General features: G+C 33.8%; 3 protein-coding genes and 1 long non-coding RNA gene across 6 annotated transcripts; 2 read left to right on the top strand and 2 right to left on the bottom strand.

The window, feature by feature from the left end:
- The first annotated feature begins 13879 nt into the window (after positions 1–13879).
- On the top strand, positions 13880–17370 carry LOC106300159 (receptor protein kinase CLAVATA1). The gene is made up of 2 exons (XM_013736249.1): positions 13880–16772; positions 16845–17370. Exons 1-2 carry the CDS (start codon positions 14162–14164, stop codon positions 17195–17197), a joined length of 2964 nt encoding a protein of 987 aa, XP_013591703.1. The 5' UTR covers positions 13880–14161; the 3' UTR covers positions 17198–17370.
- Positions 17371–17760: 390 nt separating this feature from the next.
- Positions 17761–18338, bottom strand: LOC106299633. Its single transcript, XM_013735692.1, has one exon. The coding sequence runs from the start codon at positions 18252–18254 to the stop codon at positions 17886–17888; it is 369 nt and encodes a 122-aa protein (XP_013591146.1). The 5' UTR covers positions 18255–18338; the 3' UTR covers positions 17761–17885.
- A 2198-nt stretch (positions 18339–20536) lies between these two features.
- On the bottom strand, positions 20537–22630 carry LOC106300995 (thaumatin-like protein 1b). The gene is made up of 2 exons (XM_013737292.1): positions 21793–22630; positions 20537–21123 (listed from the first exon to the last, which is right to left on the bottom strand). The coding sequence occupies exons 1-2, from the start codon at positions 22539–22541 to the stop codon at positions 20895–20897; spliced, it is 978 nt and encodes a 325-aa protein (XP_013592746.1). The 5' UTR covers positions 22542–22630; the 3' UTR covers positions 20537–20894.
- Positions 22631–23865: 1235 nt separating this feature from the next.
- On the top strand, positions 23866–27147 carry LOC106297059. 3 transcript variants are annotated; one of them, XR_001261380.1, is made up of 5 exons: positions 23866–24252; positions 24372–24515; positions 24597–24675; positions 24796–24940; positions 25486–27147. It is a non-coding gene; the product is annotated as an uncharacterized LOC106297059 (long non-coding RNA). The 3 variants fall into 3 exon arrangements; XR_001261378.1 differs by lacking the exon at positions 25486–27147 and having other exon boundaries at positions 24796–25205; XR_001261379.1 differs by lacking the exon at positions 25486–27147 and having other exon boundaries at positions 23866–24283; positions 24796–25205.
- Positions 27148–27457: the final 310 nt, after the last annotated feature.

Genomic DNA, 27457 nt, shown 5'->3' with positions numbered 1-27457 from the left:
CCACCTGTCCTAGAAACTCCCGGCTATGCAATATAGTCATACAATTAAATTTTAATTTTTCAAAATTGAACCAACCTATAAATATACAAGTGTTTTGTGGGGTTTTTATGGGTATCATTTTTTCATCCTCTCTTTTGGTTTTTCACTACTTAAAAATATAATATTCATTTTAAAATCTCTTGAAAACTTTTTAATAGACATGTTCTAAGAACACTATTATCCATAAATCTCTATAAATGAATATACACATTACTATTTTAAGATAAACTAATTATGTAATTAAATTTTATTATTTAAAATGAATTCTACCATTTAGAATGAGACAAGTGGCATTAGAATCTCTCAAATTTAGATGAAAGTCTCTCTAAATAGAATTATTTTTCATTTTTCTAAGTTTTATTCTCTTTATTCTGATTTTTATTTCTATTTTACGAGACTTTCACACTATAAATAGTAATATGGGTTTTTACGATTATGTAGTAATATTTTATATATATATATATATATATATATATATATATATTATTTTCTTTTAAACGATAGAACTATTTTTCATTTTTCATTTTAAATGATTATGTAGTAATATTTTATATATATATATATATATTATTTTCTTTTGTAAATAAATATGGGTTTTATAATTTTCTCTTTTAGCTCCTTGGTATAAATTATTTTCCTCCTAAATTAAGTAATCAACAAAGGGGTTAATGTGTGGTTAAAGTAGGATTATCATAATCTGTCAATGATTAAAAAAAATGGCGAATTTGCGAAATACTGGGAAGATAATTAAGTGTATATCACTGATTTTGACATAATTAGGCAATTAACAATTGTGTCTCTTTTGATCCGGTTTTAACACTTTCTCGTACAAGTAGCAGGTGAAAGGGAAGAAGGTGAGATGATGTAGACAAAGAAAAATATGGCTAGTATTATAACAAATAATATATGGTCAGGAGTGGAGAAAAAAGAGACATCCATGTTACATATTTATTGACCACATATGTATGTAATGAATGTTATATTCCACATCACATGAAGTAGTATAGGAGGACTAAAATCACATCCATAATCCTTAAAAACTAAACAATATCCCAACTCCAAAATACTGAATCATAAATCCTAATCCAAATATAAACTATAATTAGGTGACTAAATGACAGTAAAATGAATAGATAAAATATAAGACTTTTCAATAAAGAATGCATTCCATATTAACCCAATACACAACTTTTAAATACTAAACTCAAACCAAATTTTAAAATACTAAATCCAAATATAAACCTTAATTATCAACCCTAAACTCAACTATCAAAATATGAAAATAATATAATATTAAACTAAATTTCAGGCCTAACTTTTAAATAGTATATGACTCTAAGACCATCTCCAATGAGACTCTATTTTTTTCTCTATAACTTTACACCACAATAGAGTAACTCTATTATAGTGTAAATTTTGCTCCAATAGTGTTACTCTATTAGAATTACTCTATTATAGAGTGAAATATAGAGAAATGTCACTTTTCCACTCCATTGGAGCAAAAATTACACTATAATAGAGTTACTCTATTTTGGTGTAAATTATGGAAGAAAAAATAGAGTGTCATTGGAAATGTCCTAGCCCAACACACAACTTCTAAATCCTAATTACAGACCTAACTTTTGAATACTAAACCCTAAACTGCTATCACTAAACCCAAACCTCAACTTCTATTTTTCAAATAGTAAACCCTAAACCCTAAATCATAATCACTAAACTCTAACCCAAATAGAATGGAACAAAATACATAGTATAGTACATATTGGTGAACAAAATATAACACTATTTACTAATCATCAAATGGAACGATAATGATAGGGTAATTAAACTCAAACCTCAGCCCTACCTTCCAAATATTAAACTCTAAATCTTAATCATTAAACCCTAAACCTAAGTATAAACCCTAAACCCAAATAGAATGAAACAAAATACCATATTTCTCAAATGTTGATATGTCTATGCCTTCATGGAAGGTGGTAATGTTTGCTTCAATGTCAATCCCAATCGTACATAAACTAAACCCAATCAACTAATCACTAAACTCAATCAACTAATCACTAATCAATAAATAGAATAGTACAAACTGATGAAATTATGAAATGTTTATGATTGCATGTAAGAAGTTAATGCTGATCCCAACCCCAACTACCAACTACTAAATACTAAACTCTAAACTCTAAATCCTAATTACTAAACCCTAAACCTAAATAAATAGATTAAGCTAAGCCCTAATCAAGAAAGTATAAACCTAAATATAATGTATAGAATATGGTTTACTATACCCAAACCTTTACTTAGTAAATTTAAACCGTATGCAGAAACCTATAAATCCAAATACAATCTATAAATTGTTTTCCAATATTAAACACTTGAAAGCACATTTACTTGGTTAGCATGTTGCATATCTTATATTCCATATAGTCTAGGTAGTATAGTAAACGAATGTTTCAAATAATCAAATTTGTCCAACACTCGAAAAATGAATTTCATTTTACAATCAATCACACAAAATGACAAAGAAGAGACCTATCAAATTTAAAAACATGACATATTATATTATATTTTTAAGGAGTAGTATAGAAATATGTCTCGAATAGTATGGTAAACGTACATAGGTAGCTATACTTAAGAATATATATTATATTATTCATTTCACCGAATATAGTATAGATGGCGAGTTCTTCTTCTTCAATTCTTCTTTTTATAGACAGATTGATACACATTCATTTCGTTCACCATCATTATTCTAAACCACCATATAGAGATCGTCTTCATCTCCTCTTTTTTTTCCGACACGACGATGCTTTTACCGACTCGTCTTCGTTGTTCTTCACCACTGAATCTCTAAAACAAAAACAGAAACGAAAACAGAGTATGGAAACAAAACATGATTGTGAGAATCAATTGTTTTGAGAAAAAAAGGAAAAAAAAATGAAAGAATTGTTGTGTGTGCCCACCGTTGTATGAAAACAAAAGCATGATTGTGAGAATCAACTGATTTAAGAAAAAAACGAAAAGAAATGAAAGAGTTGTTGTATGTGCTCATCGCCTATGACTTCATCGTTCTCTCTTCTTTAGAACAATTGATTGTTCTTTTAATGAGAAGAAATTCAATTCAAAAAGATGTGTGAGTAATGAAAGACCACGTTTTACTTTTTACAGTTACAAATTATTAATGAAATTTTGTTTTCTTTGTGCAGGTTTCACCGGTTGTATACAAGGGTATAATGACATTATTATACAAAAGACACAATACATATTTGCAAACTAGGTCTTTTTGTCCTACAATGAATTATAATTTGTTTGAAGGTTATACATCCCAATTCCTCTAAAAAAAACACCAAATGATTTAGATTGTTTTTTAATTATTATTTCTAGTAAATTAGTGAATAACAAATGCTGACATGTGTATCACATTTAGATGGTCTATTACCACTATTTACAATATTTTGTTGACTAATTAATGTACACATATGTACATTCTAAATTCAGTTATCTGCATTATTTATTTATTTAATCTTAAAATTAGTTATGCTGCTTACACATCCGCAAAAATAGAGCTACAAATTACAATGTTCCTCTTTTGATAGTAAACACCAGGATAAGAGTGAATTTATATGAAAATTATTTACAAAATATTGTAAGGAAAAATAAAATTATATTCTTGATCGAATTAATATTTTTGGCCCTTAAATAATTTTAAAATTTTTTTTTGTTAATTACATAATTTGTTTACTCATGAGCTGATCTCATTTTTAAAAATATTTTAGGTTAAAAAATCACTTATCGCATAAAAAACCTAACGTTTAAGCCGAAGAATCTCAGGCCTACTATTTGGTTACAATGAAACTATGCTAGCTCGGTTTTATATCATGATTTAGCAATTTAAAAATTAATTATGGTTAAGAAAAGTTTACGTTCACGTGACAATCTTATCTATCTTCAATATTTTTCTCATTTTTGTGTCATTTTTTTCATTTTGGTTATTGCTCGATATAAATATTGATTTTTGAGTTTATTCTCATTTCGTTATTTTTTTTTTACCTGAGATTTAGAAAATATTTAAGATTTAAAATTATTAAAGAGATACATACTTAGGTTAAGATCTGCGCCTTGTGCAGAATAAATATTTTATATTTATTACTTATATTATATTTTTCTGAATATTATGAAATAATAAAATAATAATTATATTTTAAATAACGAAGAAATAATTTACTATTATGTAATTGGCATGCACATATAAATCAAACAACCGCTCTTGTTTATTTGCAATCATTTTAGGGTAAATAAATCAAAACAATCAATCTTATCTATCGTATATGATATATAATTAAATTTAAATGATATTAGCATAGATATATAGTATATTTTAATATGGATATTTATTAAATGAAGTTTCTACTCATATGATTTTATGATTATTTGCATATTCGTGTAACAAACTTTTACACCAACGATTTTTTTTTAATGTGGAATGTTTAATGATTTCAATAATTTATAATCATTTAAAAAAAACAATGAAGATTTCAAAATTAAAATATTAAATTTTCAATATATGTTCAATGCATATATCAAAATATAAGTATGTATACATGAAATATATATATTAACATAAACATCTATTAAAATAAAATTATTTATTCATATGATTTTATAACCACTGTATCTTATTATAGAAAAAAATTAAACCTTGATCACAAATGTTTATATGAGACTTTTAATAGTTTAACTAATTTATACTCGTTTTTAAAAATTCAAAATACAACATATACAAAAAAAGCTATTTATTTATTATATGATTAATGTAATTGTGTAATTTATTTTAATAATAAATAATCAAACAAAAATGATTGAAAGTATATAGATTGTTAGCAAATATTTATTAATTAAAATCATTAATTGTCATATATATCTTAATCATATAGGTAATATCGTATGTTTTATTTAAGGAAATAATATATAATAATTTCATTTTGATAAATGAATGGTCCATAATGGACATACTATATAATATAACATTTCTTAGCAATTTAATTTTTGACTAACAAAATTCTCAATTGATTCTCAAGCCGCCACGTAAGCAAAATTAGCATTCTAATTACGTGACAACTCAGCATGGCTCTTTTTAATTAGTACAAACTATAGGTTATAACTTTTTTAATGTTTTTCTATTAATATACACTAGATCTCGATCCGCGCAAGCGCGCGGGTTTTTGTTTTCATTTATTTTAATATAAACATTTTGTTTTCAATTCTAAATTGGTATATATTATAATATATATGTGTCTATCAATTTTTAAAACATAATAAGTTTACGATATATTTTTTTATTGAATAGATTGTTTCAAAATTTCACATGTATTTGTATTTTATATATATATATATATATATTTTCTGATTATTATTTCATTATTAAAATAATAACTATATATATAAAGATTAGTAAAATATTATTTTATTGTCATATTCAAAAATATTGTAACATTTCACAAATTTAGAAGGTTTTTAAAGAATTAAACTTTTCGCTTCATACATTTATATTATCGAGTAAATAATTAAATATTTAGTTTTTGTTTAATTTTTAAAATAAACTATATAGTTTAAAATTTATTTTCATTGGTTTAAGGTAGTAAAGATTAATCATTGTTAGATAATATGTTTTTTGTTATTTTTAAAAAAATCTTTATAATTTTAAAAGTAAACATCGATAAATATTTAAATAATTAACATATGAAGATATAGTATTACACATTAAATTATATCTATTTAATTTATTCTATCTATAAATCCAATGGATCATCTATTGTTTAAATATAATTATTGATAGCCCAATAAAAATTTATGGTAGGTCCAAAATTTAAATGATAAGATTAGAGATTAAATGTAACATGACTTTTTAGGAATATGTTCATTGGGTCTATTTTAAAAAAAAAATCACACATGAATCAAGGTTGTGACTTCTGTTTTAATATATAAGACTTGATATCGATCCGCGCAACCGCGCAGATTTTTGTTTTCATTTATTATTATATAAATATATTTTTTTATTCTAAATTGGCATATATTATAATATATATGTGTGTATCAATTTTTAAAATATAATACGTTTACTGTATAATTTTTCACTGAATAGATGTTTCAAACTTTTCGCATGTATTTGTATCTTCTTCTATATATATATTTTTGGATTATTATTTCATTATTAAAATCGTAACTATATATATAAAGATTAGTAAAATATTGTTCTATTGTCATATTTAAAGATATTGTAACATTTCACAAATTTAGAAAGTTTTTAAAAAATTAAACTTTTCGCTTCATAGATTTATATTATTGAGTAAATAATTAAATATTTAGTTTTTGTTTAATTTGTAAAATAAACTATATAGTTTAAAATTTGTTTTCATTGGTTTAAAGTAATAAAGATTAATCATTGTTAGAAGATATGATTTTTGTTATTTTTTAAAAAATCTTTATAATTTTAAAAGTTAACATCGAAAATATTTAAATATTTAGCATATAGAAGTATAATATTACAACATTAAATTATATCTATTTAATTTATACTATCTCTAAATCTAATGGATCATCTATTGTTTAAATTCAATTATTGATAGCCCAATAAGAATTTCTGGTAGATCCAAAATTTAAATGATAAGATTAAATATTAAATGTAACATGATTTTGTGGGAATAGGTCTATTGAATCTATTTTTTAAAAAAAAATCACACATGAATCAAGATTGTAATTTCTGTTGTAATATATAATATTGATTTGATATGTTGTCTTCATCCTCTATTTATTTATTTTGTGGGTGAAAAATGAAATCTACACATGTCAAAGTCTCATTGTATTTTTGACTAATATCCACATCAAATCAGTTAAAAGATAAGTTGTTTGATGTAATACATCAAAAATTAATTGACAAAGCTATGATCCACGGACATTCGCCCTCGGTATGCATATACAACTTCAATTCACATGTTTCACTAGAACACTATCACAAAGTATTTCCGTCGTATATGCAATGGCGACGTATCACTTAATTTTATTAGGCTTCTTAATCCTCTGTTTAAATCTTTTGTTTGGTAAAACACACACATAAAATATAACCTACCTCCGACCCCGACAAGACCATGGCCTGTGATTGGACACCTCCACCTCCTTAAACTGCCGCTGCACAGCACATTATTGTCCCTTTCTAGATCTCTTGGTGGTGCTCCAATATTCAGCCTCCGCCTCGGAAACAAACTCACGTATGTCATCTCCTCCTACTCCATTGTAGACGAATGTTTCACTTAAAATTTTTATTTTTATTTTTTTAATATTTATAAATATAATTATATATTCAAAAATGATTAAAAAAATGTAAAATAAATTATATATCCAAAAATGTAAAAGTATATAAAATATAATGAATTATAGTTTTGGATTTGAAGTTCAATAGATATTTAATAAGTATACTTATTTTGTTTTCTAGTTTTTTTATTGGATACATATGATATTTTGAAATTTGAGTGTTACGAATAAAAATGAATAGAATTCATCTTCTAGTAACACTAGATTTAGTTAGAATTAGAGAATCTGTAATAACTAAACTTTTTGAATAACAAAAGATTTGAATGGATTTTGAAATTTTTTAAATCAATAACGATTGATGATTTACTATAGCTCCAGCGCACAAAAAAAATTGTATTGCCACCAGTGCTGCAAATAGAAGAGGCGAGATAGAAACAGGCCAGAACGACTTGTCTTGACTCGATTTTAACACTTGATTGGTCATCAATAAGATATTTTTGATTGATAAATAATCAATATTCTGAAAACCACAATGCTAGGGTACTCTATATTTTTCATCTCTATAATAGGCTTGGACGCTTCTATTCAATACAATCACATTATTATGGTACCAGAGCAAAAGTCTAGCAAACGCTAAAAAAAAGTTCTTCATCTCCAGTGATTTAACTAGACAATGTATAGTCCATATTGGACATCATTACACATAAGCAGGATAGCAAATATATCAATGCTCGTTTTTGAATAATACCAAAATCCAACTGAATACACTACATTTTTTTATTTTTTTATTTTAGGATTGACTTTAGCCAGGTAAGCAACGTTCTTATCAAAATGGAGGTGTCTGGTTGTTAAACCAGATGGGGTTCTAACCTAAAACCAATTGGTGATAAGTGGAGTGGAATCTTATATATTATTAAGGATATCTTCCAACATCCGATGTGAGATATTTTGTGTCTAATACCTCGAGATGATGGCTATTTGAGCGTCAATCTCGGAATGTTCGGGCAAGGATTGATGAGCCAGTTTTGGGCCACATCGATGTGGATCGGGTTGGACTGCGTGGGTCGGGCTCTGATACCATGTTAAGTTATCTGGACTTCCAATCTAAAACCTATTGGTGATAAGTAGAATGACTCATCTATCTTATATATTACTAAGGATCTCTTCCAACATCCGATGTGGTACACTTTATGTCTAAGATTAATATTGGTTATGTACCTCTCTCTTATATATAGACTTAATGCTCTTTATGGTTTGTACTTTGTGGTTCTCCTGGAGAAGTTCTAAGCGTATATGTCCAATAGTGTTTTATGGTTGTTTAGAAAAAACAATACTTTTCGGTTCAAATTTAATATTACGAGTGGGATAAAACTAGAGAGGAACTAACTAGCTATCTGATGCACCTGGCGACATTGATACAAGCCATGCGTAAAGCTTGTCCTAGTTGATGGGCTGCTATTGGGTTCACGGATTCAACGATTCAAACTAGAACTATGAATCTGGATTACTAACAAGACTCAAGGCTCAAGGGCCCAACAAACTTGACTTGAGTGGTAACAAACATGGAGACAAAAGTCCCAAAGTTGCTCTTGTTCTTTATTAACCAAAGCAAATCGTGTGTAATCTTTGTCAAAAGACGTGTCTAAAACAAAGCCAACTGTGGAGGAGATTAGTACTTGCACGAGATTGACTAGGTCTAAACAAAAAATGCCTGGAAAAAATAATCGGAACCAAAGAACCGAACCGGAACCGAACCGAAATACCCAAAACCGGAACCGAACCAATACACTCAAATATCCGAATGGTTCCTATATTTTTATATCCGAAATAACCGAACCGAACCGAGAACCGGACGGGTACCCGAATATATAAAAATATTAATTATATATACATATAACATAGCTAAATATATTTTTTTAATTAAAAATTCTATTAAAAGTATGTGAAAATAGTTAAGGATAACTAAATTATTATAAAGTATCCAAACTACCTGAAAGTATCCGAAACTATCCGGATAGTTTTATTCAAAATATCCAAAATAATCTGAAATATCCAAATTTTTATCTAAATCATCCTAATTATTTGATATTTTACCATAAATAACCGATATTTTATTCAAATTATCCGAACTACCCGAACTATCCGAACCCGAACCGATCCAAAAAAGAATTGAATTTTTTCCGGGTATTTTCCGGTTCCTACATTTACTATCCGAACCGAACCGAACCCGAAACTGTCCGAACCGAACCGAACCGATATCCGAAATGCCCATGCCTAACTAAAATGTTTCACCACTCAAACGTCGGAATGCTAGACCACTACTCTGATCCAACCTTAGCCTTACATTAATTAAACGTCTTTGATTATGAAACTAGAGTTTTTTCTCTCTTATAGTAAAACTAGGGTTTCCATTTTTTTATACATCAACGTTGTAAACAAAACATGTAGTTTTTATTTCCCTGCAACAATGACATTGCTATTCAAAAATACCGGTGTTACCAACGTTGAGTTGGCCTAATGGTAAAGGGTTTAGGAACTACTGCCACTTGAGTTCAATTAAGGTGAGAGAGACTATTTATAATGATTGAATTTCTGGTAAAAACCACTTTTTTTTACCAAAAAGAAAATATCGGTGTTGCCTCTTCATGATGTAAAATAAATCAAAATTATATTTAGATATCTGCCGTGCAATGGAACAAAAAGTGAAAGGTGATTCAAGACCTCAAGGGTCATGGATTGTGCGAAGTTTCTTCGTCCAATATCATTGCATGTTTTGAATAGATTTGGGACTAAAGCTGCCAATACAGAGAGAGAGAATTCGGTAGTGACCAGAAGCTCAAAATGCCATTAGGCAATCCCGGTTTCCAAGACAGATAGTGTAAGACACACTTGTGACACAACTTCGTCTTCGTCTTCATCATCATCTTCTACTACTACTTCTTCTGTTGCCTTTTCGTTTAATTATTTACTTGATTGACAAGACAATAACCTATATTTATTATATCATCATTGCTCTCAATTTGTTTCTTTTAATAATTGCTTTTGAAAGGTTTATCCCAGAATGATTAGTGCGTTGATTATATGCGAAACAAACAAGCTGATCACGAATGAATCATCCCTTTGTTTTAATATAGAAGATGTTTTAGAAAGAATAATTTGTTTTAATTTACATAAAATTTCGAGATTTTAAGTTTATTTTTAACTCTATTGAAAATTGTTCAACCAATTAAATTTTATTATCTATTTTATAATTGGTTAACTGATTTTAAAATGATTTTAAAATTATATTTTTAAAATATTTTTTTTGAAAAATGTAATTTTCTTAATCTTTGTGCACTACTATAAAACGTCAAGTATCATGAAATAGAGGGAGTATCATTTTCTAGATATTTACTTCCAAAATCGTTTACTAGATTTTGTAGTAAATTTTGAATGGTAATACGTCTATTTTATTTAAAATTTGTATGTTTTATTTTTTGTATTTAAGAGTTTAATATTTTATATTTTAACTAATGTAGTTTAACTGAAAACTAAAATATGTGTTGGGATTATTTTATTAGAAAAGGAGAAATAAATAATAAAATAAAGTATGTATGTATATAATTTCAAAAACGTATGATAAAATTTAAAACATCAATCTTTCAAATACATAAGAAATATTATATAAACTTGATTTTTCTTAGCCGTTTTAGATTTATTATCCCCTCAAGTTGCATATGATTTTCAAATTGCTTGAGACAAACTTTTTAAACAGCAATTAACTTTCAAGCAACAAGTGAAAAGTAGCATATGATGCAAATTGTACATTGGAAATGCAACTCCAGAATTCTTTGGAAAATACGACCCCAGCTTCTAGAACCTAATCATGTTTCTCTTTCTTATAATTAGTTTCACAAATTTATTAATTAGCATTCATCTAGAAGCTAGCCTAAAGTTCATTCAGACATTCACCATAGATCATTAATGATAAATGTCTTACATTATGCTCCTAAGTGTATTGTCATGTTATATCAGAAAATGCCCAAAGTTCATATTCCTCTCTACATAAAGAAAAATTTCTAATTACTAAGGAAAGCTCCTTTTCTGCTGAAGAGAACCTAAACCTTTATTCCCCAAAGCACACAAGTTTGGGCATTTTCAGCGAATCAGAAAAAAGATGCTTCTCTTCTTCATCGCATATTGACATCTCCCTTGGTTCAAGACAGTACCGGTGGCTCTGATTGTGTAAACCGTGTCCAATCCAGTTGAACCGGTCAACAGTATTAATTAACCAAAAATAACACGTGAAAGCATATATTTATGTTGTTCGGTATGTATAGCGTTTACTTTCTTAAATTTAATGCATCAAGATCAAATCCAAAAGAGAATACACAACATCATATAAAATGAGAAATTCGCTGCGCCATTTAGGAAAGGGCCTTTATACCAATATGCCGCATATATGTAGAACATTGGTCCCCAAGTGTATATGTGTGTCTATGTCAACCCCAAGTGTATGGATTTCTCAACAAATCAAAGGCCCTTTGTTGGTAAAGCTCCTCTTGATATTTAATCGTGTAAACTATTGTTAGCGGGGTGAAGATATATTCGCCAAAAACGGTAGTGCTTGTATAACCGGAAACCAATAATTTACGAATATCATTAGCTTTTATGTTACAAATGTTGAGAGAATACATTTTAATTCTGGCAGAATCGATTCTGCATAAAACTTGTATAAACTATAACATGGCTTTTGTAACTAAAAAAAGAATATTGGAAATAAATTGGATATCTCGCGGATCAAAATCGTAAAGTTCTTAAAATCTGTAAAAGCTACGAAAAACAAATGGAAACACTTGAAAATGTGTATCAACGATAGTATAATATTAAGTAAGATACACATTTGCTATTCGATTTATCTCTAGCAAAAGCTTTGTTATGTTGTTGTGGACATTAGCATACGATCAGCGATATATATATTTCGTTCTTTGTTTTGTTATCATCACACGATTACTAATCGCGATCAAATAGTTGTTGATTCATCAACTCATTTCAGTGTTTGGCCATTGACAGACTAGATATGTCAAAGTCGCTAGAGCTTTCAGAGTTTCTAAACTAATGACAGATTATTTGTTCTAATAAAGATCTAATAAGTGTGATATTCGAACGTTTCCACTACGATTTATTTATGATTAGCCATTGTTAACAACTAAAACTGTAAGAAAATCCGAATTATTTCCACATATTCGAGCTTATTACCATATCAACGATTTCCAGAAGGTAAAAACAACAGTCTTTTTTTATTACAAGAGAGAAGATAAGGGTAAAGTCAGAGAGGTTTGCAAAACCAAAGGTAAAGAAAACAGAACGTGGGGACCCTGAAGCACAGCAGAAGAAGGTCTACCAGAAGAGTGAGTGTAGACAGAGACAAGAAAAGGAGCGTTGACTATTAGATTGAAGCCAAAATAGAAGGGGCAGATTTGTCTCTTTTGGAAAGGACACAGACAATCTTTTATACGGGCCATTTAATAACTAGGCCCTACTTAATAAGCCCATTAACTCCCTTTTTTGTCTTTTTAAGTTTTTTAAATATATTTTCCATTTTCCTTATCACGTGACGATGAGAACGAAACGTCGTCGGATTAAACTGGTTGGGATGACAAGACGGCGATAAGAAGAAAGAAACCACAGCAGCTATAGCCAGGGAACGTGAAGTTAAGTCTGTCTATCATCTATTAACGGTCAGTTCAGATCATAGACATTGTAATAGCGTTTTCTTTGTCCCGTTACATTTTAAACGCCGTGAAGATATCCATTTATTTTGATATATATAGCCAAAAAGATAAACTTTCTCGATTTACATCGTGTCAGAAGATTTAACAGAGGAAAGAAAACGATCACGACGTTTCCCGGTTTTCCATGTCTAGTGTAGTGGCGGCTACTAACCAAATAACTTTGTCCGTAAAAACTGTAAAAAGACTATGGTAAAAGTTTCTTTAAAGTGTATGTTGACTCTGCACATATAGCAGTGGATTATGGGTTCGCATTACAATTTAAGCACAAACTAGATTCGGGCGGGTATTTTTTTTTTTTTACATTTTTTAAAAAAATTTATTTTTATATTTATGATTTTTAGTCATGTGTTTTCTTTTTGTATAATATTTTTTTAAAATAATTAATAAGAAAATTTAATAATTGTGTTAAAATAATTGGAGTACACAGATCAATAGGTTTGTTGATGTTTTAATTGAATAGATCATTGTTACCCCAAAAATATCATAGATTCTCTAAATATCACATGATTAAATGACATTCAAGACGAAACTAATATATATTGTGATTATTACTCGGAATAATTCCAAATAAATTTATTATTTGAGCGCCTTAACAAAAAATGGAATTTGAAGTATGTGACATATAAAGCCAATGAAGGACCGACACTACATCGACCACAAGTCGTAGTTCGTATCTACAAGCTGGATGTCCTTTTACCCGTTTATATCCGAATTGATAATTTCATAAATCTAACTCGATAGAGAGTAACCATCACAAAAATTACAAGATACATCGGAGAAAAAAAGTTTTTATTCGGCGCATTATTTCTAGTGGTATGTTTATTCTCTCATTCAAAGTCATATGAAAAAAGATTAAAAAGTAATAATATTCTCTCTGAAAGTCTAGAGGTATTTTAGAACAGTACCACTACGATTCTCTTCTTCATCCTCTTCATAATATGCCGTTGTGGTGATTGTTCATATATCTATATGTACTCAGTCCTATCGCCTAAGAGTCACGCTAACTTCTTATTCTCTCTGAGAAGACAGCTTTAAAGAAAAAAAAAATGGAGATGAGACTTTTGAAAACTCACCTTCTGTTTCTCCATCTTCATTACGTTATCTCGATTTTGCTTCTGTCTTTCTCACCATGCTTCGCTTCCACTGACATGGACCATCTCCTCACCCTCAAATCCTCCATGGTCGGCCCCAACGGCCACGGCCTCCACGACTGGGTTCACTCCACTTCTCCCTCAGCTCACTGTTCTTTCTCCGGCGTTTCCTGCGACGGCGACGCTCGTGTCATCTCCCTCAACGTCTCTTTCACTCCTCTCTTCGGAACCATCTCCCCGGAGATTGGGATGCTGGACCGTCTCGTGAATCTGACGTTAGCTGCTAATAATTTCTCCGGTATGCTCCCGTTGGAGATGAAGAGTCTCACTTCTCTAAAGGTTCTCAACATCTCCAACAACGTGAACCTCAACGGAACCTTCCCCGGAGAGATTCTCACTCCCATGGTCGACCTCGAAGTCCTCGACGCGTACAACAACAACTTCACAGGCCCACTACCGCCGGAGATCCCCGGGCTCAAGAAGCTGAGACACCTCTCTCTCGGAGGAAACTTCTTAACCGGAGAGATCCCGGAGAGTTACGGAGATATCCAGAGCTTGGAGTATCTCGGCCTCAACGGAGCCGGACTCTCCGGCGAATCTCCGGCGTTCTTGTCACGCCTCAAGAATCTTAAAGAAATGTACGTCGGCTACTTCAACAGCTACACCGGCGGCGTACCGCCGGAGTTCGGTGAATTGACAAACCTAGAGGTTCTCGACATGGCGAGCTGTACACTCACGGGAGAGATTCCGACGACTCTGAGTAATCTAAAACATTTGCACACTTTGTTTCTCCACATCAACAACTTAACCGGAAACATCCCACCCGAACTCTCCGGTTTAATCAGCTTAAAATCTCTAGACCTCTCAATAAACCAGCTAACCGGAGAGATTCCTCAGAGCTTCATCTCCTTAGCAAACATCACTCTCATCAACCTCTTCCGAAACAATCTCCACGGGCCCATACCTGAGTTCATCGGAGACATGCCGAACCTCCAAGTCCTCCAGGTGTGGGAGAACAACTTCACGCTAGAGCTACCGGCGAATCTCGGCCGGAACGGGAATCTGAAAAAGCTCGACGTCTCTGATAACCATCTCACCGGACTCATCCCCGTGGATTTGTGCAGAGGCGGGAAGCTGGAGACGCTGGTGCTCTCCAACAACTTCTTCTTCGGCTCCATCCCTGAGAAGCTAGGTCAATGCAAATCGCTAAACAAGATCCGAATCGTCAAGAATCTCCTCAACGGTACGGTTCCGGAGGGATTATTCAATCTACCGCTCGTTACGATCATCGAGCTCACCGATAACTTCTTCTCCGGAGATCTTCCGGGGGAGATGTCAGGCGACGTTCTCGATCATATCTACTTATCTAACAATTGGTTTACCGGTTTAATCCCCCCGGCTATCGGTAATTTTAAAAATCTACAGGATTTATTCTTAGACCGGAACCGGTTTAGCGGGAATATTCCGAGAGAAGTTTTCGAGTTAAAGCATCTCACTAAGATCAACACGAGTGCTAACAACCTCACCGGCGACATCCCTGACTCGATCTCGCGATGCACTTCCTTAATCTCCGTCGATCTCAGCCGTAACCGAATCGGCGGCGATATCCCGAAAGACATCCACGACGTGATTAACTTAGGAACTCTCAATCTCTCCGGGAATCAACTCACCGGCTCGATCCCGATCGGAATCGGGAAGATGACGAGCTTAACCACTCTCGATCTCTCCTTCAACGACCTCTCGGGGAGAGTCCCACTCGGCGGCCAGTTCCTAGTCTTCAACGACACTTCCTTCGCCGGAAACCCTTACCTCTGCCTCCCTCGCCACGTCTCGTGCCTAACGCGTCCCGGCCAAACCTCCGATCGCATCCACACGGCGCTGTTCTCGCCGTCGAGGATCGCCATCACGATAATCGCAGCGGTCACGGCGCTGATCCTCATCAGCGTCGCGATTCGTCAGATGAACAAGAAGAAGCACGAGAGATCCCTCTCGTGGAAGCTAACCGCCTTCCAGCGGCTCGATTTCAAAGCGGAAGACGTCCTCGAGTGCCTCCAAGAGGAGAACATAATCGGGAAAGGCGGAGCGGGGATCGTCTACCGCGGATCCATGCCGAACAACGTCGACGTCGCGATCAAACGCTTGGTGGGACGCGGAACAGGGAGGAGCGATCACGGATTCACGGCGGAGATACAAACTCTAGGGAGAATCCGCCACCGTCATATAGTTAGACTATTTGGATACGTGGCGAACAAGGACACGAACCTGCTTCTCTACGAGTACATGCCTAACGGGAGCCTCGGCGAGCTTTTGCACGGGTCTAAAGGAGGTCATCTTCAGTGGGAGACGAGGCACAGAGTAGCCCTTGAAGCGGCGAAAGGACTGTGTTATCTTCATCATGACTGTTCGCCGTTGATCTTGCATAGAGACGTTAAGTCCAATAACATTCTTCTGGACTCTGATTTTGAGGCCCATGTTGCTGATTTTGGGCTTGCTAAGTTCTTAGTGGACGGTGCTGCTTCTGAGTGTATGTCTTCAATAGCTGGGTCCTATGGATACATCGCTCCAGGTTAGTTTAAACATGTTTTAAATAACAAATAATATTTATAAAACTAACTATTGTTTGTTTTGGTTTTGATAGAGTATGCTTACACTCTCAAAGTGGATGAGAAGAGTGATGTGTATAGTTTTGGAGTGGTGTTATTGGAGCTGATAGCTGGGAAGAAACCGGTTGGTGAGTTTGGGGAAGGAGTGGATATAGTGAGGTGGGTGAGGAACACGGAGGGTGAGATACCTCAGCCGTCGGATGCAGCTACTGTTGTTGCGATCGTTGACCAGAGGTTGACTGGTTACCCGTTGACTAGTGTGATTCACGTGTTCAAGATAGCGATGATGTGTGTGGAGGATGAGGCAGCGACAAGGCCGACGATGAGGGAAGTTGTGCACATGCTCACTAACCCTCCCAAGTCCGTCACTAACTTGATCGCCTTCTGACCAAATCTAAGATTAATGAAAAAATAATGTGTTTTGTGTGTAATGATGATAATATTTTGTTGTGGTGTTTCTCTAAGTGAACATATATGGTTTTTAAATTACCTTCGAGTTGTATGTATGTATATTTGTTGTGTGATCGATTTGTATATTGCCTATTATGTGTTTTTTATCTACTCTCTGTAATGTGATTCGTATGCTTATTGATGATGGCTTTGAAACTTTAGCTATTTCTTCTTTGAGATGAAGTTGTGTAACTAAAGAAACTGACAAATCTATAGAAATAAAAACCAAGAAGGTAGTGTTCACTCCATTTTCTTCTTTTCACAAGAGAAGATAAACATGTGTCTAGTAGATCCACTCCATTTTCTTCTTTTCACAAAACAAATCTTCATCTGCTAGATTCTACCAATATCTAACTCGACATCTTAACATACAAGTTGTCATGTACCTTTTCTTTTGTAAATGTAAATTGTCATGTTCTTTATTACAGTCGTTGCATGTGCTTTAGTCTTTACATTAACAATCATATACAATTTATACTCAAATCCTTTAACACTGCCGCTGTTATATTCAAAATCACTTTTCATTACAAAACAAGAACATTTATCATCATCACTATAACATTTCACAACATATCAATACAATAATATATATAATGACACAGAACTAACAAAAAAAGGGGAAACATTCAAAAAGCGCCATAAGGAATGTGTTGGGGAAGCCTAAACCGAACCTGAGAAGCCGGAGACCGAACTGCAACCCAGTGCCAGCAAATCCCTCCTTTACAAATTCCACCACCGTCGTGACTGTGACGGTGGCTAAGATCCTCAACACTAACGCGATGGTACCGGGAAACCGCATCCGCATCCGCAGCTCTGCGAGTCACATCCCAGGCAAGCGCAACCCCAAACAAAACTCCGACGGCCGTAACCGAAACGACGAAGATGAATCCAGCGCTGAAGCTCGTTCCAGAGACCAACCCGTACAGTTTGATGACGATGATCACGGCCACGTAAATCGTCGCGAGGTTTTCGAGAACCGCGTCGGATAACGCCATTAGATAATTTGAAAATCACGGAAACACCCTTTGGGTGAGAGATGACTCTGGAAGTCTGGGGTATGCTGGTACCCTCGTGTAAAAGACGCCGTATGTGGAAGGGAAGCAGTCGTGAGACTGGCCACGCATGTCATTGACATGGTCATTTAAGACATTCACGCATGTTATAATCATTTATAATGTGGAAAAACATTCATTTCATACCCAATACAAGTAATATCCGACTTATATCAAAAACATTCTTATATTTTTGAAAATTTTATATAACATATCTATTATTTATTTTCTGGCGAAATCATATGTCAGTCGCCTCGTCATCAGTCATGTCATCTAATATTGCTCAAATGGATATTATGTAAGCTAATTTTCTAATGGAGATGCTAAATGTACAATTTTTTTTAGAAAAATTAATTAAACAAAATAGTCGTTTTATAAAAATATTTTTTACAAACTTTAGAATTTTATAAATTTTAATATTTAGTAAAATAATCAAAAATTAATTAAATAATAAAATTTTAATCTTATGTACAGAGATATATTCATAAATGTTTCAATCCTATCATAATATCGTCTTTACACATCTATGTTGTAATGATTCAAATTCAATGTTAGTGTTGTAGTCGTATTACTCTCGATTAGTCATGGTTGTGTTTACATTAAAAGAATTTATGATATGCTAATCTATTTTTTTTAAATATAGAGAACATAACTATGATTTGTCGAGAGTAATATGACTACAACACTAGCATTGAATTTGAATCATTACAACACATATATAACTCTTATAAAAACGATGTTGTGATAGAATCGAAATATTTACGAATATATTTCTTATATAAGATTAAAATTTTATTATTTAATTTTTTTGTTAATTTAATTTTTTATTAAATAACAAAAATTTATAAAAATTTGATATTTTCTAGAAATTGTTTTCGTAAAATGACTATTTTGTTTTTTATATTAAAAGAAAACTGTACACATAGCATCTTCGTCAGCCAAATTAGAAGATGTGGCAGCTGATGTTGCGACTTTGTATGATTTTTCCAAAAAATAAACTACATGTATGTTATCTGAATTTTCGAAAGTAAATGTATATTTTTACACAGTCATATAAGTCGAATTGAACATATAGCGATACATTGGGTATGAAATGACACTGTTCCCGGCCCTACGATAACAAATAAAATTCTTCCAACTTTCACGGGATCGACAATGGTTGTATTGGCCCCTGCCAATCAAAACTGGGCTTTAGTCTTGACCCATCTTGTCATTTTATCTTAATAATAAATTTACTAAGCAAACTCCAATGGAACATTAAAACTCCAAATTTGATATAATATTATTTCCAGTAGGACATCAAAAATTACGCTATCTCATCAAATTTGGTTTAGAGTAAATAGTGTTAGATCAAATTTGATGTAATACTATTCATCACACAAATATTAAAATAATATATTTTATTACTTAATTTGTATTTAGTTATAGATGGATTAGTTTTATCTTAGAGTTAAAATGAATATATCCTATATATTGTATTTTTATTTTATTTTTATATTACTAAAACATTAAAATAATATTGTATTTATATTTTAATTAATAATATAATAATGAGTTATCAGTTACATTAAATTGTAACAAAATATAAATTATTTTCATTTTAAATATATAAAAGTTTCATCTCGACTCATTAATAAAGTATACAAATTAATTAAAATAAAAATAAAATATAGAAATAAAAGAAAAGATAAAATTACTGAATTTTACTGAATAAATATAAATTTATATGTGATAAATATAATTAATCATAAACAATTTTATGTATTATATTATCAAAATTAAAAAGTTAATAATATAAAATAATTATTTGGTGTAGAATTTGGTAATGGTGAGATGCCCTAAAGCGTGTGTACATATATTCATTCCCTGATGGCTTTACTCATATGGATATTTTTGTCAAATTATATGCAGTGAAATGGACACTTGGTTATATTTAATAAGTTTCCCACTCCCACTACCAAAGGCCTCATCATCATCAACTCACCCTTAATCTAATATATTATCTATTTAATCTCTTTCTCAGCTAGTGGTTACCACATCACTTTATATTTCTATGATTACTTTTCCATTAATAACAGAGAATCTATGAATTTCTTATGGCTATCATGCGCTTAGAAAGTCAGTTTATTAATGTAGAGACGGGAACAAAACACACATGAATATAATAAGAGTAAATTATTCATCTCAATGTTTCAAATGGCCAACGCGGATCACTAGATAACAAACAAATGAAATATTCCCCCATTTCTCCAATATATCAACTTAAATTTTATAGATTACCTTATAACAGTGTACATTATAATTCCTAAATAATAGTTTTATTAAAGATTAAACAAATATGATTCCCGTCTTTTTTGAAGTCCACAAGCAGCCCACTTTCTTTGCCCACATGTTCCTCACCAAAAACAAGAATCTTTTGTAGTTTGGGCAAGGAGCTTTTCACTGCAACTTTTTTCAACTCTGACTCAATCCGACGTCGTTCAAAGTAAAAAAGGTCACATGGGCCGGGAAGAGATAAGGCTTTGGTGAGGGCCCACACTGTCCTGATTCAGTGTTTACCGCGGGAACAAAATAAAAGTTAGGTCAAAAGAGCCACCACATCCGACAAAAGGCCAGCGCGAGTGTCACTGTGATTCCATATAACGAAAGACGATACGACGACGGTGATGCTTTGCTCTGATCCAGAGCTCCTTCGTATATCATCGATGTATCTTCCGGCGTCCACGTCGTACTTCCTCCTGTTGGAGTTGTCGACGTCCCAGGTGGTGTAGTAGGTTTCGAGTTTGGGCTCTGATCTTGAGATGATTTTTGACTGCGACGGCCAAAAAGAAAAAACTTGCGTTAGGTAAATTAAAAAAAAAAGTAAATATATTAAGTGCTCTGCTACATGTCTCCTTTGCATTGGAGATGTATTAAAAAATTGTTGATGGCCGTTATGTATCCACGTCCCAATAAATCAACTATATGCCCGATGCCCATGCCGGATAAAAAATTAAAATAATGTTGGGAAAATATATTAAAATAAATCGATAAAAAATCGTAATGAACACCCATCTATTTTCTTTTTGCAGTAGAAAGCAAAAGAATATTTAGGTTCTGATTTACGCTGGCACAATAAATGACAGGAAAAAAATCTGACAAAACATAAGTGACTTCGATAGCAAGGTACGCAAAAGGTTATTCAATGATTCATTAAATGTCAATGTAGTAAATATGAAGTCTGTTCTATTTTGAGAAAACTAATCTCCTGAAAGGTACTAAAAGCATGATTAACCCGGAGTCTTAGGACAGCGTTCTTAGTTGAAGTTAGAACAATATTTTAAGAATTCCGTATTAATCATAGGTACTACTAACTCATGCTTAATGGTGTAACAGTATAGATAATATAAATTACTGGTTATATTTGACGGAAATACCCTCCCCGACAGAACCTAATGTTCACATAGTAATAAGACACCAAGCGTATAAAAGGAATTTTTACCTCGTGTTCGGAGCAGGACAGAAGGTGATGACGTAGTTCGGGGACTTAGCGCATGTGAAGGTACTGCTCTGATCATCGTAAGCGTAGCTGTACGCACGTGGACACGCGCTTTTAAACACCAACGAATACTCCGACGGTTTACACGTGTCAGGCGTCCCAAACGCGCCGCTGCAGCAATACTCCGGCGTCCTAAACGCCTCGCACGCGCTTTTACAACCCATGGACTGTCTCACCCCGTCGACGCTCGTCACCCTCAGCTCCGAAGGACACGACCCGTTCAGATCCACGACGCAGCCCGTGCTGCTGCAGTTCTGCCCCGAGCCTCCCTGCGGGACGACGAGCATCGGGACGTTGTAGCCGTCGACGAGGCTGACGTCGTAGAAGTCGAGACCGCCGGAACCGTCGAGCGTGAACTCGGCCAGGGTGGCGGGCGGCGTGGCGCCGGAGCCGGAGCATTCGAGGGTCCCGGAGCCGCAGTCTCCGGTGGCGCAGGTGAATTTTCCGGCGGTGTCGGTGGAGCAGAGTGTACGTCCCCAGAACCGTCCGCCCCATGAAGCTGGGGCGGTGATGGTTCGCTGTTCGCCTTTTTGGAGAGTGAAGCCAGTCGTCGGAAGTGGTGGAACTCCGGCGTTGGAGAGAAGTCCCGGCCAGACTGTGTACTCGCATTTGTTCTCCATAATGAAGCTCGTTGATTCAGTCCCTGTTAATAACCAAAACACGAGGACGACCAATGGCAACGCAAGAGCCATTGTATTGAAAGAAGAAGATTAATATTGCTCTGTTTCCTCTTCTTTCTTTAAAGGATGATTCTCTCCGGGAGAAAAAGAGATGATGAAAGATGATGTATGATTTATAGAAGAAGCATATTCCGTTAGCTTTCCTTCTATGTCGGTAGTAATCAGGTGTATAGCGTAACAGGTGGCTTATGGTACGCCTGCTTACGTGGCTACACGCAATTGGATCGTGACGTTTTAACCGTTGAGACTAAGAAAAGCACCTGCTGCATATATATATAAAAGATTTCAACATCAGTAAAATGACATGCTGAGCTGATTTTATAATTTAATCGGTCCTTAAATAGAATTATGCGATAGTATGTCTAATGACTGGTCTGGAAACACTGTGTTGCAAAGACAAAAAGATTTTACATATGTTGAGCTAATTTTGTTATTTAATCGGGTCATAACTATACGATAATGTTTTAGTCTAAGGTCTGGTTTGAAAATGGTTTATATTACCTTTTTTTAAGCAACACCCCATGGTTTATATTAACCAGAATGTGTTGTTAGTATTTGATTGATGTTTTTCAACGAAAACATTCAGCTACCTTTTGACCTCCACTTTTTAATTAAAAATATCTACAAAGCATAAAGTGATTTATGTTTCAAGTTTCTTTTAACTTTACTGAATAATTACGCAATTACGATTAATAATCACGTAGACGTGTGAAACAATATTACTTTATCTATGTTTATACGTACAGAAATCTCAGTAGAGACAAACATACATAACGTGGTATCGTTGTAAGTAACAAATAATGAAGTGCCTAAAAATGATGACGAACTTCAAAGTCTAAGATTTTTTCAAAAAAAAAAACTTCAAAGTCTAAGACCATATGATTTATAAAATTATCATTTCATTTTCAGAACAACTAGACATTGTACTTTAGTGGATGTTTCAACGTCTTTGGTGATAGCCGCGGGCCCTCTGGATTATATTGGAGAATCCATATAATATCTCTTCGCTTGATTGAGCAACAATATATTCCCAGTTTCCCACCAAAAAAATTTGTTGGCTCAGCAATAAAAACAGTTTCTGTATAAGTATCTGCTAGATATTTTTTTGTCAAGTGTTGTCACTTTTAACTGTTTTTAAACCTGGTGTGAACTGTGAAAGATAAAAAGATACAAAAAGAGATAAATTATATTTTTTCAATAGTTGCCAATTTTTGTTATTTTGTTATCACACATGTCACATCCACTGATCCTCTTTCCCTCTCAAACTTTTACAGCATCATTATCCAAAGACTCTTAGATGTGTTTTTTTTTTAAATTGCAATTAATCCAAGAAAAGTTTCTTAATTAGGAGTTGGAAGAACCGTCTCTTCTCTTCTCTTCCTCTCCCTGTCTCTATCTCTTCCTCTTGTGTCTTTCCCAATTGATTATTTCTCTGAAAAAAGCAAAGACATCGCCAACCTCTCAGATACCTTCTCACTTCCTTCTCTACTAAAGCCCTCCGAATCTCAAACCCTCAGTCACCGCCACCATCGTTTCTTAGATCCGTCTTCACCACCACCGCCACGCTCGTCATAACCACCACTGGTCACCTCTATTTCATTGTCTCCAGTAGATCAGAAGAAGAAGAAATATAAACTTCAAAGTCATTGTTTTTATGCTCTGAATTGGTTTCTGAAACGTGTTTGATTCTTATTCTCTGACCCTTCGTTGACTTCGAGTGAAGGTTATGCCTATGATTGTGGCTTCTATTATATGTGTGTTTTGTACCCTTCCTGCAGCTTTCAGTTTTCATCTCCTGCTATGCATCTGTTTTTTAATTTTGTAAAGTTATCTGGATTTCAGCTATTCATGTCGCTACCCTATGGTACTAGAAGCATTTAGGGGCCTCATCTCACGGAGCTCTGCAATGGAGACAGAGGCCATGATGTCATGAGTGTCACTGTCTGTAATTCATAGACATGAATCGAGAAGCAAGATGGCGCGGAGGTATCCGATTAAGTGAAAGTCCATTGTTCTCTGTTAGTGTTCTAAGTTTATTTGATTTTGAGGTTTTTCTGGTTGTTTCAGGACATAGAAAGAGTTCAAGAACGACTCCTGAAAGGTATAGCCATGATGAAGGAGCTGACACTTGATGCTCCTATATGAGGTTAGAAACTAGGTGTATATATGCTTTATAGATAATCTCTCTGTTTTTTGTTTGTTTGATGGGTTTCAACTTAGGGTCACGATGATAGATCAAGGTTCAATATAGCGGTTCATGCCTCAGGTTAGAGAGCATGCTTTAGGGGTTATCGATGAAGGTAATAAGAGGAAGTTTTCAAGGAGCAAGCCGCAGGTTTCTTCTGCAGGGAAGAGAGACAATGATGATTATGTAATCCCTCCGACTAAAAAGTTGATCACCATGTCACCAGGTTCGTTCTCTCCCTTACAGCTCACTCTTAAATGAACATGTCTTGATGTTGGTTGGTGTTAGATATATGGTTAGTGTTAGTGTTGAATGTGGTTTGTGAACATCGTTGTTCTGAACATCGTAGTAAGCTTGTAGTCTTGTGTATTCATGTGTCACGGGAGCTTGTAGTCTTGTAATCTTCTCTATATTAAGTTTTGGTAAAACCAAACAATTTGATCACAAATTTTTTTGTTCTTTCATTCTCTATATAAAGTCATATTTTCTTATCTCCTTCTCTATATAAAGGGTCAATCATTCTCTATATAAACCAAATAATATTTTTTTAAAACCCTTAATTAAGAGACTAGCATTGAAGCATATAAATGTTGGTATATTTTAACTAAATTTTTAAGTAACATTTACTATTAAAAAAATTAGGGGTTCTAAGGTTAATGATGCTCTTAGTTTTCTTATCGTCCGTCTACAATATACAATAAAAAACTTAATGGGCCTTTAAGGGGTTGGTATATGAATAAGCCCCGTGACCCCAGTCACTGTATAGTGCAGAGGGAGAGACATACAATTTGTTAACGATATGAGAGCTACTACACTTGACAAAGGTCTCAGTTTAGCAACTTCTGTTGGTATTCTTATAAATGGGCTTGGACCCGAAGAAGCCATTTTGCATTTCAAGCACGTGGTTTCTTTTTAGAAATAGCATATAAAGTCACATTAATCATATATTTATCTCTGATCATCACAAACGCCGTCTTGTTCTTTGTGTGCATAATAAGAGATCCTTATTGTTTAGAGAGTTAGGGTTTACGTCTTGTAAAACATAAAGGCTGGCTGAGAGACTGAGAATATAAAACATGTAAGAGATCCTTTAACTTTTTTGTTTATTTTTCTTTTTTGATAAACCGTAAATTATATTACCAAAAGAAAATTGGTTACATCAGCTGCAAAAGCAGGGAGCTTCTATGGCCAAAAAAAAATGAAAAACCAGTGAGAAGCTATATGATTGGAACAACCAAATTCAACTAGAGTTAGCTATAAGAAAACCACAGAAAGAGCAGGTTCCCACACCCTTTGTTATGTCTTCTTGCTAGTAGAGTGTCCTTCGTTGTCCTGTCAATTTTGTTGAATAAGACAATGGACGTTGAAGGAAGCCTCCCATGTTTCCTGTCATTTCTCTCCTTCCAAATGAGGTAGACTGCTGTTTGGCACACAATTTTCCTGAGATATCTTCGCCATGCTGATCCAGTCCTCGAAAGAAGCCATTCAATCAAGTCATTCCATGATGTAATTCGAATCCCTGGGGAGCCAAGTTTCTGTTTAACGCGGTCCCAAACGTCTGCTGCGAACATGCATTTTAGGAACATATGATCTCTTGATTCTTGGTCAGTGGAACATAGGGTACAAAGTCCTGAGTCCATCAAACCCCACTAATGCAAACGCTCATTTAGTGGGAGCCTATTGAGATTAGCCACCCAGAAATTAAAAGCATGTTTTGGAACCATGCTCTTGAACCACACCACCTGTGACCATTCCTTTGTCTCAGCCCTTGACCTAAGAAATTCCCAAGTTTTATTTGTAGAGAAACTACCACTGGAACTGTTCGAAGGACTCCACATGAATATATCTGGTTCAGATGGAACAGCTTGATGAGGCCAATCCCTAAGCGTTTCCCTTACTAGGGATACATTTTGATTCCGAGTTCGAGAAGGAGCCTGCCAGTCCCTTACCAACAGCGCTTCAGAAACGGTTGATTGATCCTAGATACCCATTAAGAGAGGTCCATTTAAGCCAATGAAGCGAATTAGAGGACCGTGAATAGACCAATTATCATACCAGAAACTGATTCTCCTTCCGTCTCCTACTCTACAACTCAACATCTGACTCGCTAGAGGTCGGAGGGATAGGAGAGTTTTCCAAATCCACGAATCTGTTTCTTTTGCTTCAAGCGACCAAAATTTCCGTCGTTTAAGTTTGTGATCCTACAGAGAGTTCAGGACCAAAAATCCACGAGATCCTTTAACTTCATAATTCAGGACCATTTATGATCCTACAGAGGGTTCGTAGATTCAGAAACTGAACCGACTTGGATTTACCCTCCTACTAAATTTTAGACTCAGCCACCAGGTTACTAATTTATACGTGACCGGTTAAGATTTACACTATAAGAAAACAACGGTATTCTGACGGACATTCCGACGGAAAATGAAATCCTCGGAATTTCCCGAGGAATTTCTGAGGAAATTCCGAGGAAACCCAAAATTTGGGTTTCCTCGGAATATACCGACGGAATTCCGAGGAAATATCAATCCGTCAGAATATTCCGAGGAAATTCCGAGGAAAAATGTGTTCCTCGGAAAAAACCGATGAATTCCGAGGAAATATTATAGGGATTTTACAAAATTCCGAGGAAATTCCGACGAACTAGTGATCGATCGATGCGTTTTTGGACATATATTTATCGATCGATCCGTTTAAAAAAAAAATTGACGTTTTGAAACCCCAAACACTAGTTCCTCGGAAT

The sequence above is a fragment of the Brassica oleracea genome, chromosome C6 (genome assembly GCF_000695525.1).
Source record: "Brassica oleracea var. oleracea cultivar TO1000 chromosome C6, BOL, whole genome shotgun sequence".
NCBI classification, from domain to species: Eukaryota; Viridiplantae; Streptophyta; class Magnoliopsida; order Brassicales; family Brassicaceae; genus Brassica; species Brassica oleracea.
The sequence above is the reverse complement of the archived record's forward strand: the minus strand, read 5'-3'. Positions and strand labels throughout refer to the sequence as shown.

Coding starts and splice junctions, on each gene's coding strand:
- LOC106300995 (XM_013737292.1), bottom strand. CDS start 22,541: ATGGCTCTTGCGTTGCCATTGGTCGTCCTCGTGTTTTGGTTATTAACA. Junction 21,124..21,792: donor TGTCCTGCTCCGAACACGAG/GTAAAAATTCCT, acceptor TGGCCGTCGCAG/TCAAAAATCATCTCAAGATC.
- LOC106300159 (XM_013736249.1), top strand. CDS start 14,162: ATGGAGATGAGACTTTTGAAAACTCACCTTCTGTTTCTCCATCTTCAT. Junction 16,773..16,844: donor CTATGGATACATCGCTCCAG/GTTAGTTTAAAC, acceptor TGGTTTTGATAG/AGTATGCTTACACTCTCAAA.
- LOC106299633 (XM_013735692.1), bottom strand. CDS start 18,254: ATGGCGTTATCCGACGCGGTTCTCGAAAACCTCGCGACGATTTACGTG.